Genomic DNA, 17,774 nt, shown 5'->3' with positions numbered 1-17,774 from the left:
AAGAGACCTCATCCTGGTGCCCTCCCTTGCACTGGCATTCTGACATAACCCATTTCTAAAATCAGGAGGTTGCGCATACACATCATGGCTTGTAACCCATAATGGATTTTTCCTCCAGAAACTTGTCCAATCCCCTTTTAAAAGCGTCCAGGCCAGTTGCCATCACCACATCCTGTGGCAAAGAGTTCCACAGACCAACCACATGCTGAGTAAAGAAATATTTTCTTTTGTCTGTTCTAACTCTCCCAACACTCAATTTTAGTGGGTGTCCACTGGTTCTGGTGTTATGTGAGAGTGTAAAGAGCATCTCCCTATCCACTCTGTCCATCCCCTGCATAATTTTGTATGTCTCAATCATGTCCCCACTCAGGTGCCTCTTTTCTAGGCTGAAGAGGCCCAAACGCCGTAGCCTTTCCTCATAAGGAAGGTGCCCCCGCCCCGTAATCATCTTCATCGCTCTCTTTTGCACCTTTTCCATTTCCACTATGACTTTTTGGAGATGCAGCGACCAGAACTGGACACAATACTCCAGGTGTGGCCTTACCATCGATTTGTACAACGGCATTATAATATTAGCCGTTTTGTTCTCAATACCTTTTCTAATGATCCCAAGCATAGAACTGGCTTTCTTCACTGCCACCGCACATTGGGTCAGCACTTTCATCGACCTGTTCACCACCACCCCAAGATCTCTCTCCTGATCTGTCACAGACAGCTCAGAACCCATCAGCCTATATCTAAAGTTTTGATTTTTTGCCCCAATGTGCATGACTTTACACTTACTGACATTGATAGACAGAGGGAAAGAGAGAAAAATCACTTAGGGAATATTTTTGGGTGGCCATTGGAATTGGAGAACGTGGGCGTCACCACAGAATACATTAAAAAGTTTGAACTTTTCTTGTTGAACAAATTAATATTTTTGAATATTCCTAATAGTAATAGTTTTGGAAACATCAAACTTGAACTGCAAAAATGTACCTCTTAGCAATGTTCATTGGTCTCCTCTGACTATCCACAACACTGTTGTTGGAAAACACTGTGGTTCTTAAACTGTGGATGTGGTACCTACCAGTGGTAGGTACCCAATTTTGGGGGGTTCATTGACACGGCAATATGCATCAAGGGTCAAACAAGCTGCTTTTTTGGGAGGGGAGCACTGCTGACCAATCACCATTATAGCCACATTCCTTGGCATTTATAAATCAGGCAGCAACATCTAGGGTCGCTAAAGAATTTGGGAACCATTGCACAAGAGTATTGCATGACTTAAATCCATTGACCCCGGGTGGAAAAGGATGGAAGGAAAAGTTTTGGGCTGTGTAAGGAGGTTTTAAAAAAAACATATTCCCATTTTATTTATTTATGAGGAATTGTTTACTTATATTAGAAACTTATATCCCATTTTCCCATCATTGAAATGTTGGAAACTTTTTTAAAAATAGATAAAAAATATAATGGTTATCAATAAAACAATGATGAAAGTGGAAATAGATATATTCAAAGTAAAAGACAAAATAAAAACAGCAGAATAGAAACTCACACTGACAGATTAAAAGCACACCAGGACAAAAGTCTTCATTGCCTGGTGGGAAGATAGCAGAGATGGGGCCAGACAAATCTTGGTTAGGAGAGAATTGCAGGACCTGGATGCATCTGCAGAGAAGGTTCTGTCTTTTGTAACCTACTTTTTCATTGTGCAAAACACACACACATAGAGCAGCTTCAAGTATAACACAACAATACATGAAATCACCAAGAAATAAATCAGCACCAATAAGTAACATAAATCAAAGAACAAAAGCAGGCAACCATTAAAACCACAGAATAAAAAGAAAGTAAAAGCAATAAACTCAACAGCCCAATGCACAAAACCCACAGGCAAATAAGATTGTACCTAGGGAGGTACGTGGGGCGGTGGCAAGAAACAGGGCCTTCTCAGTAGTGGCACCAACGCTATGGAACTCCCTTCCTCTTGACTTAAGAATGGCTCCCTCTCTTAAGACCTTTCAGCGAGGCCTGAAGACCCTTCTGTTTAAACAAGCCTTCTGAGTTCTCGGCCTTTTTAACAACTTTTTAACTTCTTTTAATATTTTTTACAGGCCTGATTCTTTTATGACTTGCTGCTGCTCTATGCTCTTTTTACCTATTTTTTTTATTCTGGCTGCTGTTTTTATGATATGTGTTAATATGTTTTTATTTGTTTTAAATTATGTTTTTTAATCTGTTGTAAGCCGCCTTGAGTCCCTTCAGGGAGAAAGGCGGGGTAAAAATAAAGTTGTTTATTATTATTATTGTGTTAACCTGATGCACAAACCTTAGCAAGGTTGGCTCTAGGCAAAGTCTCTAGGAAAGAAATTTCACAGCTGGAGGCCATGACAAAAAAGGCACTGTCTACAGCCATCATTCACCTAACCTCCAAATAGAGAAACATCCAGTCAAGAAATGTTCATGGGTCATGAAACGATTTTTAGTGGGTCATGAAAAAACTGTGGGCCAAATTCATGTGGGAACAGGCAAGACATCTAAGCAAACAAAGCCAGAAAAACACAGCCCTTATGAAAAGGTGAAGAAAGCAAGACCCAAAGATAAAAATTTGCTCTTTGTCCTTTGCACGCGTGGAAGGAACAGCCATGCTACCATTTTTCTTTTAAAAGGAGCCAGAAGGCAAAATTAAACACTTTAAGCATTTGAGAGCAATTAGAGAGAGGGAGTAGGGACAGATTGTGTGTGCAGGTACATTTCATGCTGTAGAGGTATAAAAGGTTATGGATTTGTTCAAGCAAATTAAAGATGAAATGAAAATCCGGAAAGGTGAGGTGGATGTTTTCTCTTTTCATCTCTTTGGAGAGTCTATTGCTGAGAACCTAAATCTCAGTGTTTCTTAGATAGCACTTCTGAATTAAAATTGGATGCACAGTTTCCTTTAACATTTATATCCTTTTGCTTTATATCGAAGGGGCATGAGCCCACTGCTGTGTCTCTTTGTAATTCTGGGAGTGCCTCCTGTCTAGAAGCAGTCAAATAGACAAATGTACAGAGCTGCCCAATAGCAAGGCAGTTCTGCCTTGCTCGCTATTGCCTTTAGCAATGGTTCTCAAATGGTGGGTCATGACCCACCAGTCAGTCATGAACCAATTTTTGGTGGGTCATGAAATAATTGCAGGCCAGTCTCAGCTGTGGTGCTGCAAGGAATTCTGGGGCATTATCTGGCTGCCACAAGGCATGCTGGGGCACTATCCAGCTGGCATAGCCAACGAGGTGTGACATGTGCTAAAAAGTTTGAGAATTACTGGTCTACAGCATGACTTCTCAGTTACAGCCATTACTACCATTAACAGTGCCAATAGTACATTATGGCAGGTGGTGTGTGGCTCCACTGACATGGTGACCACTTGGCAATGTCTTACCTGGTCCGATCCTGTTGGAAGGGAAGATGGGTGACGAGGCAGTGGTTGAGTGGGCAAGATATGGCTTGTCCAGAAGTCATGGAGTGAAGCCCCAAGTGCGGAGAAGTCACCACTCCTGTGGGCAGCTGCTGTCTTTGTTGGTACGTGCAAAAGTACTTGCGGGATCCACAAAACAGTGGCACTGGAAAAGTGGTCCTTGCAAAAAGTGCCATTGATCTACACTGTCCTGGTCTACAGCGAGTGGAACTGGCCCTTCAGGGGCTCCTTCCAAGTCCTGTCTACAGATTCCACCAGGGACTTTCTCAATGAAAACCAGGTGCTTTCTAGCTGAGCCCCCAACCCCTATGGTAAGGAAGGCAGAACCACTACTCATGCAGACACGCAACTGATACTTGGTTCATGTCAGCTGCATGCCTTCGTCAGGAACAACTGAATGAGTCCTGTTCACTACCCAGTAGTCACTGACTGAAAGGAAGAAAGACCTGAAGAATGAAGCAGGCATAAGAACATCAGAAGAGCCCCACTGGATCAGGTCAAAGATGGTCCATCTAGTCCAGCTTCCTGTATCTCATAGTGGACCACCAGATGTCTCAGGGAGCACCACCTGGTTTTGGTGTTGTGTGAGAGGGAAAAGAACATCCCTCTATCCACTCTGTCCACCCCCTACATAATTGTGTATGTTTCAAAGGCAGAGACACAGTGCCTCAGCTTCTTTATGGGTTCATCCTTTGTCCTCTCCCATAAAGGTATTTAAAAATTTATCTCTTGTACCAGTTCTCTCGTGGCTGACTACCTTGCTCTGGCACACGGACTGGGAATTCCGGCTTTAAATATTAGCACAGAACAAACAGCTTGCAATGCGCAGGTAATGAGTGACACTTATATATGGCCTCCTTTCCAAGCAGAAGAGATAAGATACCAGGCTCACTGACAGAGATCAGCAAGGACTCGACTTGCAGAGGAAGCAACATTGTGCTGCCCTCTGACAATTAGATCAGACAAGCTTAACTACCATTTGCTGATTTAACCAAAACTGTCCTTAGGAGCATTCTGTATTACACAAGATGCCTTATGTAACCTTTTCCCGAAAAACAGGCCCGAGAGCTCTGCTTACACCATGCTTTGACTGCGGTGCAAATGACACATAGACTTGAGTTACTCATTCACTGTTATAAACCAAACTCTCTTTAAACTTTCTATATTATACAGCACGGCCACGTGGTCATCTTTTGAGAAGCAGCCCCCACAAACACTGCTCGCAGCATACCTAGGCTGTAACTCAAGCCATGTTCAGGTGCTTATTTTAGGTCAGATGATAGGACTTTGGCAAGGGAGAACCAGTGTGTGCACTCCATTTGGATAAGGGAAATTCCAGAATTGGTATAATTTGGTTCTGGTACCGAAAACCTTGTAGATACTGAAATCCGTGGATGCTGGAACCCACTGATTTGGCCCCCTCCCCAGCCCTCCAAACTCAACCAGACCCATGCACTGGTTGGGTCTGGAGGCCCTTCTGGGGCCTTTGGAGGGCCAAAAAGCACAACTTCCAGTTTTGGACCAAAAACCAGAAGTCAGGCTTTTTGGCCCCCTGAAGGCCTCAGAAGGGTTATTTTGCCAAATTCCCGAGAGAACTTATGCCCACTTTAGGCTAATTAGTTCCTTTGGCTCAAACACAGCTAGCTCTAGCAGCATACCAAAACTATCACTACACCCCAGCACTAATGAGAAGGTAGGTAGCTTACCTGGGGGGCTGCAGGGTCCCTCCTCCCAGTTCTCCAAGTAGCAGGTCTTGGGGGTGGCAGCCACACAACAGCCACACAACAGTCCACTATTTCTGTTGTGTTCTGCAGCTTCTGTTCCACTATTTTGCTAGGCAGTCAATTAGTCAGTTTATTAGCACTTTTTCAGTGTGCCCTGAGATGATAAAGGTTGAAAATCGCTGCTCTAGAGTCTATGTAAAATAATAAAAAAATAATAATAACAGGTATTTATATACCGCCTTTCTTGGTCTTTATTCAAGACTTTATTCAAGGCAGTTTACATAGGCAGGCTTTTATTTAAATCCCTTGTTAAACAGGGATTTTTGAAAGAAGGTTCTTTCTTTCAAGAACCACTACATTCAAGGTGTTTCATTCCGATCTGGCTTCACATTCTGGCCTCCATCCTCCCACGCTCAGAGCAGATGGAATAGCTCTGAAACTCAGAGGTTTCAGCTTGTCAGCTGCTTCAAGGTCGCACGGTGCCGGTGGCCTCGAACTGGCGACCTTGTGGATGTTATCTTCAGGCAGACGGAGGCTCTACCCTCTAGACCAGACCTCCTGCCCCCAGACCTCCTGCCCCAGATAAAAACAAACATACACCCTGCATGAAAGTAGAAATCTAGTACAACAGGGAGCAAACTGTGCTAGAACCTCTCTCTTTGAAGTGGTAGTTTTGTTTTTGTAGGGTTTTGTTTTTTTTTAGCTCATAGGGGAGTATTAAAAAACCTGACCTGAGAGTATACTGAACACTAGCGACAGTGGTTGAAAATACTGCTCTAGAGCCTGGCTTGTGAAGAGATGGCAACCCAATGCCACACAAGGGACATTGCGCTGTGCAAGTCTTAAGCACTCTTTGTGCATTACTGCACCTCTTGAATTGCAACAGAATATTAGAATGGATTTAAATCCTGACTCAGAATGACGTTCAGAAGTTCCAAGAGAGAAAAACAAGAAGATTTGAGAAGTTAAATGTTAGAGAACTTTACTGGAAATGGTCAGTTGCACCTGATTGTGTTTTTTTGGTCCAGACTATGTTAATGCAAACCTATTAAGTGAGTTTAAGGAAATAACACTTTTGGATTGTTGACCGGGGGGGTGGGGGGGGTGGGGAGAGAAAAGACTATACTCTTCTTTCTGCAGCCACAGACCTGCTTAAATTTTAACAGGATTCTCCCCTCCTCCCCAAGCAGCACCATAAGGTCAGAACAAAAATGACCATAGGGCTTTCTGTTGCTGACTGGGAACATGCATTAGAGGGCAACTGGTTTATTCATTTCCCCATAGGTTCCAATACAATACATTTTTTAGCCTTCAGTCATATGTTCCAGTCAGGTGTTTTGTTCCATTATGACGGTGAAAGCAAGAGAGTGAAAATGTTAAATGTTCTGGGACTTGCTGGTGTATGACAAGGGTTCCATTCCTGGAACCCCTGGAGATGCTGAAACCCACCGATACCTGAATTCATGGGTCTGGACACTCACCAGACCTCTGGAAGCAAACAGAATCACCTGGAGGTCTTCTAAGGCTGCGCACAGCTTCTCCAGTCCTGAGATCACCTTCTGGAGGTGTTGAAAGGGCATTTTCAGTTTTTGTAAAATCCAGAGGTGCCCTTCTGACATCTCTGTGATCAGGGGCCTTTCTGAGCCAAATATATGGGTTCCAAACTGTATAAGTTTGGAGACGGCCCAGTTGTATAAGGAATCTGAAAAATGTATGGAGATTTGTATAAGAGGAAGTCCTGATCTCTCTAATGCTGAAGGATGATAAATAATATTGGAAAACTTGCTCATGTGCATTCGTTTCCTGCCTGCCTTGTAGAATATTAGTCTGTAACTGCTAGGTCAGACCCACAGCTGACTTGCTCCTGAGGAGTCACCCCCAGTCATCATAGATAATATTGAGCAAAATGGACAAATGGTCTGACTTTGGTTTAAGCCAAGGTAGATAAGACTTCCTGTGCCTTTAAAAGTGCTCTAAGAGCATGCATTTGTTTGCAGACAACCTGACCAATGCATACAGGTCTGGTGGGAGCTCACTGTGACAATGCTGTCCCTACGTACGTTTCACCCACCTGGAAATGAACGAAAGTTCTGTCTGTTAATCTCGGCTTGTGTGACCTTCTTGTGACTTATATTTATTCCTGCATGGAAGTCGGGAGGGTTAGTTGCTTTCCAGATGGAGAGTCATGAGACTGAATTTATTCAGATTTCTGTACCTTACCGAGCTAAGTACCGCTATGGAATGCTCCCTTGGGCAAATACACACTTGTTCCTTCATGTATCAATTGGCACCCCTTTTAAATGTTCCAATTCCTTTTTTTTCCCAAACACACACACACTCAACTACACAGGCTCCTAGCAGCCCTAATGTTTATTTCATTCTGTTCTTTTTTCACCCAGATTGGCTGGTAGGAATGTTTAAATACATCCGGAAGCGTTTAATCAGGCGCATAGCAGAACGCAACAGACGAAGGTCACGGCTGGTGTCTAAAGATGGAAGGTGCAACATAGAGTTTGGGAATGTAGAAGAGCAATCCCGGCTGATTTTCTTGGTGGACATCTGGACCACTGTGCTGGACCTCAAGTGGAGGTATAAAATGACCATCTTCTTTGCAGCATTCTTAGGCAGTTGGTTCTTTTTTGGTCTTCTTTGGTACGCAGTAGCCTACCTACACCAGGATTTGCCAGAGTTCAGTCCTCCTGGAAATCATACTCCGTGTGTAGAGAATATCAACGGCTTGACATCTGCCTTTCTGTTTTCCTTGGAGACCCAGGTCACTATCGGCTACGGTTTCAGGTGCGTCACAGAACAGTGTGCCACAGCTATTTTCCTGCTGATTTTTCAATCTATCCTAGGAGTGATCATCAACTCTTTCATGTGTGGAGCTATCTTGGCCAAGATCTCCCGGTCCAAGAAGAGGGCAAAAACCATTACCTTCAGTAAGAATGCCGTTATCAGTAAGCGGGGTGGAAAACTGTGTCTTCTCATCAGAGTGGCCAACCTTAGGAAAAGTCTGCTGATTGGGAGTCATATATATGGCAAGCTGCTGAAAACCACCATTACGCCTGAAGGGGAGACCATCATCTTGGACCAAGTGAACGTAGCCTTTGTTGTCGATGCTGGCAACGAGAACCTTTTCTTCATCTCGCCCTTGACCATCTACCATGTCATCGACAAGACCAGCCCTTTCTTTCACATGGCGGCAGACACAATCCACCAACAGGACTTTGAGCTGGTGGTGTTTCTAGATGGGACTGTTGAGTCCACCAGTGCTACTTGCCAAGTCCGAACATCCTACCTTGCCGAAGAGGTGCTCTGGGGCTATCGTTTCGCGCCCATCGTCTCCAAGACAAAAGAAGGGAAGTACAGAGTGGACTTCCATAATTTCAGCAAAACCACAGAAGTGCTAACACCACATTGTGCCTTTTGCCTCTACAATGAGAAAGACGACAAAGCGAAGACCAAGGCTAAGATGGGATATGACAACCTTGGCTTCCAGTTTCAAGAAGGCAATGAAACAAGTGACACCAAAATGTGATTTAGGGTCCTTCTGGGACCAGAGTACATGTTCCATACAAATTGGCATGTCACGCTGAAACGCCGACAGACTTTTTGAGTAGAGTAGCAAAATGAACTGAGTTGCCTGCAGACCCAAGTGACCTTAATCTAATCAAAGCAGGCTACGCAGCAGCGATTCCCTGGATGTCGCTGAACTAACTTGTGTTTATATTCTCAGAATGTATATTTTTCTACATTTGCGGGACTTTTTATATAAACTGTTAAGATTAAGACGTTGTACAATTTGTGGCAACTGTTTCCAGAACCATAGAGAGAATAGGGCTGATGATGTGCACTAAAGAAGACTGGTGCAGTTAGTGGAAAAAGGTAAATTCAGATTTGGGAGTGATTAGAAGGTGGGTTGAAATAAAGAAATGCCACCTAGCGTAAGAGCATCTTGAGTCTGTTGTGTTCGTATTCACACAATATTTGTGCACAAGTATTCAAAGTTCCAGAAGTCCCAAGGATCGGAGTAAAGAGCAGGAAAAGGCAGCTCAGGCTACAATACACAGACAGTAAGCCCCATTGCATGTGGGCCTACTTCTTAGTAAACTCATATGGGATTGTGCTGTGAGAATGATCACAGTATTGAAGAACCTTCTCTAGGAGGAAAGGCTAAAATATCTGGGGCATTTCAGTTTACAAAACAGAAAATAAAAGAGACAGAAGGGGTCCATGATACTGGTGGTGAGGAAAGTAGATTTTTCATGGAATCATAGAGTTGGAAGGTGCCCCACAAGTAGGGTGACCAGATGTCATAACGGCAAAAGAGGACCAGGCATCCCAAAACATGATAAAATAAAGGCTGAAAATACTCGTCTGTTGATTTCATGTGGTTAATTTAAACACTATTGTAGTTATTATTGAATTCAAAACTCTATTACATACAATTTATTACATATAATTTATTATTTAAAAGCAGGCTATAACTGCTTGCAGGAGTCCACTCATAGGGAAAAAGAGGGCATTTAAGTTCTTTTCCAGGACATGAGGCTAAAAAAGAGGACAGGAACTGAGCTCTTTGCAGGGTAATTAGCAGCTGCAGTATCTGATTTTCCAGTAATCTCAGGGCTTGAGGCAATTAGTTCTCTGATGGTTCCATCACCCTTTGGCGACTAATCAAAAACCAGGACACAACCCACCAGTGGGATCCAACCCACAATTTGGGAACCACTGGGCTAGGCCATGCAAGGTAAAGTCAGCCGCCCAGAGTGCGGCATTGTCAGGATGGAGAGGGAGGAGGGTAAACCTCAAACAAAATAAAATAAAAGGCTTGGTGCAATTTGAGCAGGAAGTCCTTCCATCAGTGAATTGCTGAGCTGGATGATCTAACATTTGTATTTCTTTCTTTACAACACCCCTCCGTGGAGGCGAATGAGCAAGTTGTATTCCTGAACATGTGTGGGTTTGGTCCTTGAGGGGATGCCGAGACTGAAACGGAGACTTGTATTCAAAATGTGTGGGAAGAGGGGAAGGGATGCAAATTGCCAAAACATTTAAACAGGAAGGCAGGAGCTGCCTGCTGCAACTTGATCGGTACCCCCCATCGCTACCATGCAAATTTTATTTTTGCATACTTAATCTGTGCTGCACATAATGAACAGAAAGGCAGTGGTGATCTCCTGTGGATGTTTACCATGATTATACCAAACAGATGAGTCAGTACCAGTAAAACCCTTTGAACGCTTATAAAGGAGGACACATACTTTAATTGCACCATAGCCTTCCCTTATTCTGCCTTCTTGACTATGCTCGTATTTTTTCCCCTGTCAATGGGCAGTGTGTGTCCCAGTTATGGGTAGCTGAGTAAATAGGTAGTTGTGGGTGGACAGGAGGCATTGTGGTTGTCCTCTCCCTCAAATGCAATAGCAGTGGGGCATGTCGCAAGTTATTACAATACACGAAACAAAAAATACTGCGGGTACTTGGAGCATTGCCAGTTTGTTGTTTTTACAAGGGAGACCCAAACTAACAGGCTGGCATCTAGGTTGGTTGAAGTTTTTCAACCTACGCTACTGCTGACTGCAAGGTAGATCATTGATTGACCTACACTGGCTGGTAGCAGCTCTCCAGAGTTGCAGACAGGAGTCCTTCCCAGTCCCACCCAGAGATACAGTCTGAGATGGAATTTAGGACTTTCTGTGTGCTCTAACCACTGAGCTACAGCCGACAACACTACTTTTAGACTCATGAAGTGAGCGATGAGCCTCCTAATGGAGGTCATACTTAAGCAGGTGCCGGCTCCTTCTGTTTCTTTGCCTATTTACTTAAGTAAATTACACAAGGCCCAGTGGCTTCTTCCCACGCAACAGGTTTCAACATGGTCCATTTGTTTGAATGCTGATGGGATGGATGACCTGTGCAAAATCACAGCTCTTCGTCTTGTGCTCAGCCTGCAAGAGAGGCACCTAAATGCATCCAGGATTTGAACAAAATTTTCTGCAAGTAAAGCACTGTGTTTTACGTCCAACCAGGGTTGGAATTACAAGGTGGGGGTTGGAAGAAAAGGGGTCTGCCCTCTTAAAACGCATTGTTTTAAGAAGGCAACAGGGGAAAATTGGGTTACAACTGGGGGAATCAAGGAGGGCTTGTAGTTTTCCTTTTCCACATATAATCTGAGTTCTGAAATAGATTTTTCCTGAGAAATCATGTTTAGCATCCCTGCCAGTATGAACAATCCCTGGTCTTTCACAAAAAAGGTTTGGCAGAGCCCTGCATATAAGCAGGTCGCCCCCTTCAGGGCAGAAAGCATCATTTACACTTTTTTTGGACGTCCTTGGTCTTGGAATAAATGAAGAGCTATGGAATATTTATGCTAATTATGGTTGTTAATGTGCTTTCTAAAGCCTAACAAAGGAAGGAGGACAGGCACTGGAATCAGAGATGCTGGTCTCTGGACTCATGGAGAAGGGAATTGCATTAAAACTAATGTGGCAGGAAGCATACCATGGAAACATAGGGTGGGACTGCGGCTCTCTGGAAGAGCGCATGATGTGCATGTAGAAGTTTCTGACATTGTCCGGTATGGCTGGGAGAAACCCTAATTTGAAACCCTGGATTACTTCTGCCAGCCTGCGCTGAAGAGACAAAGCAAGATGGACCAATGAGCTGACCCTGTATAATAGCTCAACCCTAACCAGCAGGATGGGCACATGCACTGTTGAAAATGCACTGTAAGGCACATTGTGACAGCATGGCGAATTGTGGCATTGGTGGACAGGCCTGCGCTGGCCTGCCTGTGACAGCCAAAGGCCACCCACTGGAGCAGGGTAGTTCACATGGGCCAGTGGAGTGGCAGGGGAAGGTCGGAATGGAGGAGGGGAGTGTAATGGAGTGGGGGGGGGAGATCACACCTAGGAGGGGAGCAGAAAGGGCAACAGAGGCTCCCACCAAGTCCTGCCCTGGCCCAATCCACTGACATGAGGCTGCTTGGGCTTGCACCAGAACAATAGTGGCTGTTGGTGCTTTCCCGGGTGAACAGAGGACAAATGTCCCCTTCCCTTGGGGAGACCTCCAGCAGCCTTTCTTTCCATGCTAGATGCAGCAGAGGCCGTTTTGGCACTGCTGCTTTGTGGAGATGAAGGATTAGTTAGGATTGGTCTGTAAGGCAGTTCCCAGGGGTTAACCTGGAAAGACAATCCAATCACCCAATCTAATCCAATCAATTAGATTTAGGCTGATGGGTTCTGAGCTGTCTGTGACAGATCAGGAGAGAGATCTTGGGGTGGTGGTGGACAAGTCGATGAAAGTGTCGACCCAACGTGCGGTGGCAGTGAAGAAGGCCAATTCTATGCTTGGGATCATTAGGAAGGGTATTGAGAACAAAACAGCTAATATTATAATGCCGTTGTACAAATCTATGGTAAGGCCACACCTGGAGTATTGTGTCCAGTTCTGGTCGCCGCATCTCAAAAAAGACATAGTGGAAATGGAAAAGGTGCAAAAGAGAGCGACGAAGATGATTACGGGGCTGGGGCACCTTCCTTATGAGGAAAGGCTACGGCGTTTGGGCCTCTTCAGCCTAGAAAAGAGACGCCTGAGGGGGGACATGATTGAGACATACAAAATTATGCAGGGGATGGACAGAGTGGATAGGGAGATGCTCTTTACATTCTCACATAACACCAGAACCGGGGACATCCACTAAAATTGAGTGTTGGGCGGGTTAGGACAGACAAAAGAAAATATTTCTTTACTCAGCATGTGCTTGGTCTGTGGAACTCTTTGCCACAGGATGTGGTGACGGCGACTGGCCTGGATGCCTTTAAAAGGGGATTGGACAAGTTTCTGGAGGAAAAATCCATTACGGGGTACAAGCCATGACGTGTAAGTGCAACCTCCTGATTTTAGAAATGGGATTATGTCAGAATGCCAGATGCAAGGGAGGGCACCAGGATGCAGGTCTCTTGTTATCTGGTGTGCTCCTTGGGGCATTTGGTGGGCCGCTGTGAGATACAGGAAGCTGGACTAGATGGGCCTATGGCCTGATCCAGCAGGGCTGTTCTTATGTTCTTAAACTACAATTCCCAGGAGGCCTTGCAGGTCTTCTTGTTGTCTGGTGTGCTCCCTGGGGCATTTGATGGGCTGCTGTGAGATACAGGAAGCTGGACTAGATGGGCCTATGGCCTGATCCAGTGGGGCTGTTCTTATGTTCTTATGCATCCCCGGTTTGTGAATGTTAACCAAACTCACATTTTCAAGTGTTATCCACAACTGCGGACCAATTTCCAAAAGTAAGTGAAAACAGAAGCCCCCAGATAGCAGCTTTTGGGCAAGGTGCCTGATTCTGCAGATACCTGTGAACTCACAGCCACAGGCTTTCAAGAGACCGTTCTTGAGGTCACCAGGCCCATTGCCAAAGCAGCCTTATTCTGAGTGGCAAAACACATTGGAATGTAGGACGGAACCCAGCTGGTGGGGTTCTTGCTGATTGCCTCGGCAGGAAATGCCTGCCAATCCCAGCGTGACGGTGGTGAACCAGGAGAGGAGATAGAGTGTTCAAGCAAGAGCCCAACAGCTCCAGAACGAGTGGAATTTCCTCTCCGTCCAGTGTGGGCTCATTGTTAGCCACAAGATAAAAGGCCTGGGTCAGGGAAGAGAGGTTATCAGGGAAACACAGGGTCCTCTTTGAAAAGGGATCCTGTAGGAAATCTATTTCTGGACCTGACATCCCACAGCCATTAAGAGAAAGTTCAGTTAGGGGAACAAAAATAAATGTAATCTTCCAGAACAGGCCCAGTCAGATAAAGCCTACTGACCTTGCAGAAGCAAAGAAACACTTGGTTCTTTTTGAATGCCCAACGTCTTGTTTTTGTGGTGATGTGACAATTGCAGCATCCCAAGAACTCAGTTTTATAAGCAGTAGTGCCAGGCAAAGGGTACTATTTCAAGTTTTCCAAGAGGAACATTGACTTGTCCAAGACCCTGCATGTTGGAACTAGATTGTCTAGAAAACAAGGATATTTTCTACGAATTTGTCTAAGATGGGGGGAGGGCGGGTCTGTTGCATGTCAGGCCATTAAGTCTCAGACTCCAGTAATTGCTAAGACTTTGCCAGTTTTCTGATTTTGGTTAGGTCTTTCTAAGGCTGTGCAGAAACCCCCTGAGAAATATCCCTTCTCTTAGAGAAGTTTGTCTGGCTTCCCTCAAGAATTCTCAGGTTCCTCTCTGGGAGTCACTCTGGGATTCATTTCAAATGTCATTTTTGCTTCCATTTCAGGGCCAACCGTAGTTTGGATGAGATCCTACTCCATGTTCTCCCACCCTCTGAAGACAGGTGAGTAAGGTATGCAGGACTAGAACTTCTCAGTCGTTGCACCCCAACTGCTAAATTCTGGAACACTCATCCTGAATCCTCATGTCTGGCCTTCTGGTGCTGTGTAAATAACTCTGTTATGGACAGCTTTGGGGGTGGACTACAGTGTAGCTGTTTGTAGCTGGTATATTCCTTGCTTATTTTATTTTGGGATGTTGTCCCCCCCCCCCACATTGTATAAGTAGTCATTTATGGATTTTTGTAATGAATTAGACTTTCTCATATGCATTTTTATGTCATCTCCAGTAACTTCCTGCGGTACTTCAAAGAGGTGGACCATGTAAAATGGTATGCAGAGGACAAATGTTGAGAAACACTGCTCTAGGATGAAAAAATCTACATGTGGAAGCCCATCCCTGCTTGCAGTTGAAACAGAAACCAACTCTAATAAATAAAGGAAATAAATGCATTAACTAAATAGAATAACACTTTGCTTATGTGAACCCTCAAGTTCCACAAGCAGTTATATTCTTTTGGGTTCTTTCAGAAAGGGAGAAGCAATGATCTAAGGAGGCCACAGAGGGGTGCTGAAGGATTACACAAGTGAATTCATGGCCACAGTTTCATGGTGAAATGGCCACCAGGTGGCACTAGTGAGACTGAAGGCACACTCTCTCCTTCAGGCGAGAACCCAAAAGTCAATTAGGACCAAAGGAATCAGAATATTTGCTGTGAAGACACTAAAGAAGAAAACAGAAATCTCCAAGTTTTCCCTTGCGTTACAAGGGAAAAATACAGGCAGTTTGTTTGAGCACTATGGCCTAAACATCACAAATGGTGAGGGGTTAAGCTGTACTCAGTTCAGGTGGATCAGCAGTTCTGTACACATTGACCATCTCTGATCCTTTCTCGGAAACCCTGGCCTCTGAGCAGCCTGCTTGGAGGCAGGCTGTGCCGCATGGCCTTTCCCAGTTTGAAGAGACACTTGGCCAACCGTCTGAGGCAAAGAGGCAAAGAAGGAAGGCCCATAGCCAGGGAGACAGACCAGGGATAGACTGCACTTGCTCCTGGTGTGGAAGGGATTGTCACTCCCGAATCGGCCTTTTCAGCCACACTAGACGCTGTGCCAGAACCACCATTCAGAGCGCGATACCAGTCTTTCGAGACTGAAGGTTGCCAACAACCTGATCCTTTCTTGGATGTAGCATCAATTTCTTAGTTGAAGCTACAGCACAGGGGTGGTGCACTGGGCCGACCAGTGGAATGCCAGCAGCCACAGCTGACAACTCACTCTGTAGCTGATGCTTTAACATGGACTCTTCCATGCCGAGACATTGCAAGGACAGCATGGTGAAAGGAGCATTTCCACTGGACGGCCCTCCCTTCTGGGCCTGATTAAAATCACCCCTCCCTCCAGAAGCAGTTGGCAATGACATGGCTACTGGGTGCCTCACCACCGCCACTCATCCTGGGCAGGCGTAGGCTCCACAAAACTGGTTTGCATTGGACCCCACAGCTCCTAAGGCCAGCCCTGCATCAGAAGTTTATCATATGTGGCTCTTATGTTAAGCAAGTTTGGGTACCCTTGCTACAGTATCTTCAGTGGCAGGTCACTTCGTCTTTTTTTAGTTTGGCACCATGCACTGAAAATTAAATCCTTGCTCTGAAGCTCCAGAATAAGACCAGCAGGTCACTTTCTACAACCAACTGGATCTTCCGCATGTTTTCAGCAGTGTTTAATGCAGCACCAATGAAAATAGCCGTGTCAGATCTCAGAAGCCCCCTAGGGGTGCTGGGGCTGAACTTGGGGTAAGGGGAAATATATCCCCTTACCCTGAGACCTCCAATCGCCTCCTAACCTGTGCTGGATACTGCACAGGCCATGCGGACTGGTTGTGCTGGCGCTAGTTAGGATTGGGCTGTTAATTATCAAATTAACATAGGGCGCTGTCTTACACTGGTCTGTCTAGTCCAGTAGCCACCCTTCACCTCAATTGGCTGCACAGGTCTTTCCCAGCTTTCTTACTCAAGACTCTTTGAACTGAATTCTGGAAGTGGTATGACTTGAACTGGAAACTTTGTGCTTTAGCACTTAGCTATGTAGCCCATCCTATTGGAAGAAAGAAATGAAGGACAGAGTAAAGCAGAGAGCCACAGATGCAAAATGAATTAAGAACATGCTGGAAGGACACAAATGTTCAAGGAGTTGGTCCAAGAGGCATCTGACTTGTGCTGGGTCAACACCCCCCCCCCCCAAAAAAAAAAAACAACCCCTAAAATCAACCCTTTGGGAACTATCCCTCTGTGTCCATCTCAGGGCATGTCAAGTGTCACCCTGAGCATCTGGAACTTATGAAGAATAAGTTTCCCCAAAATGCAGAGAGTATGGCTTCTTCACCAATGAGTAACTAAGAAGAATACCCCTCCCCCACATCTAGGTCAGGAGATGATACTTCCATATAGACTTATACTGTGTGCCCTTTTCCCCTCTCCAAAAAAAAAAAAAAAAAAAGCCACTGGACTTTTCTTCATTTCCCAAGGGAACAAGACTTTCCACCCCTTCCTTACTGCCATTTTCCTGAATGAGCATTGAAAAACAAACAAACAAACAAAAAAGATAGCTAGGTATTTCTAACAAGCCTCAATTCTTTGTAAAGAATCTGCATTAGAATCCTTCAGAAACTTTTCATTCATCCACTATGCTTCCATCAACATAGGCTGAAGTAATGCTTCTAATTCTTTGCTGCCTGCCATTTTTTTAAGGCACATGGTGATATTCTAGCAGCTTCTTATTTAGATCACTGCATCAGGACGTGCTTACAAGTCTTATCTTAACAGCCAGCCAACTCTGGAGTCCTCAGAGTGTATCCCTAAAATTCCTATGTTCCCACATCAGCCCTATCATCCTGCACTAAGATGCAGTTCGCTCAAATATTAACAAATAACAGCTAAATGCCAACAAGCCATGTTAAAAAGAAAATTTCTGAAGGCTTTCTGCAGACACCCTCTCCCAGTTCTAATCAAGGATTGCAGGTGGGTGAATGTAACCAATTTATGCCTCTAAGGTCTTCATCCTACAAAGACTTAACTGGTTTCACCTGTAGATGTTATACCTGGCCTGTTCAAGCCCCTGCTATGACTAGGGAGTACATACACCTGTTGATGTTTATAGGACTCATTTCTGAAGAAGTATGCTTTGAATCAATGTGATTTTATTCTTGGCACAGTGGTTTCTATTATACACTTCCTTGGGTACATCAATACCTGCACTTCAGCATGGAAGAACATAAT

At 44.7% G+C, this 17,774-nt stretch overlaps 1 protein-coding gene across 1 annotated transcript; it reads left to right on the top strand.

Moving 5' to 3' along the window:
- Positions 1-7,583: 7,583 nt before the first annotated feature.
- On the top strand, positions 7,584-8,708 carry KCNJ1 (potassium inwardly rectifying channel subfamily J member 1). The gene has a single exon (XM_066639553.1). The coding sequence runs from the start codon at positions 7,584-7,586 to the stop codon at positions 8,706-8,708; it is 1,125 nt and encodes a 374-aa protein (XP_066495650.1).
- The last annotated feature ends 9,066 nt before the right edge of the window (positions 8,709-17,774 follow it).

The sequence above is a fragment of the Tiliqua scincoides genome, chromosome 11 (assembly GCF_035046505.1).
Source record: "Tiliqua scincoides isolate rTilSci1 chromosome 11, rTilSci1.hap2, whole genome shotgun sequence".
NCBI lineage: Eukaryota > Metazoa > Chordata > Lepidosauria > Squamata > Scincidae > Tiliqua > Tiliqua scincoides.
Note: the sequence above shows the minus strand (reverse complement) of the source record. Positions and strands in the feature narration are given on the sequence as shown.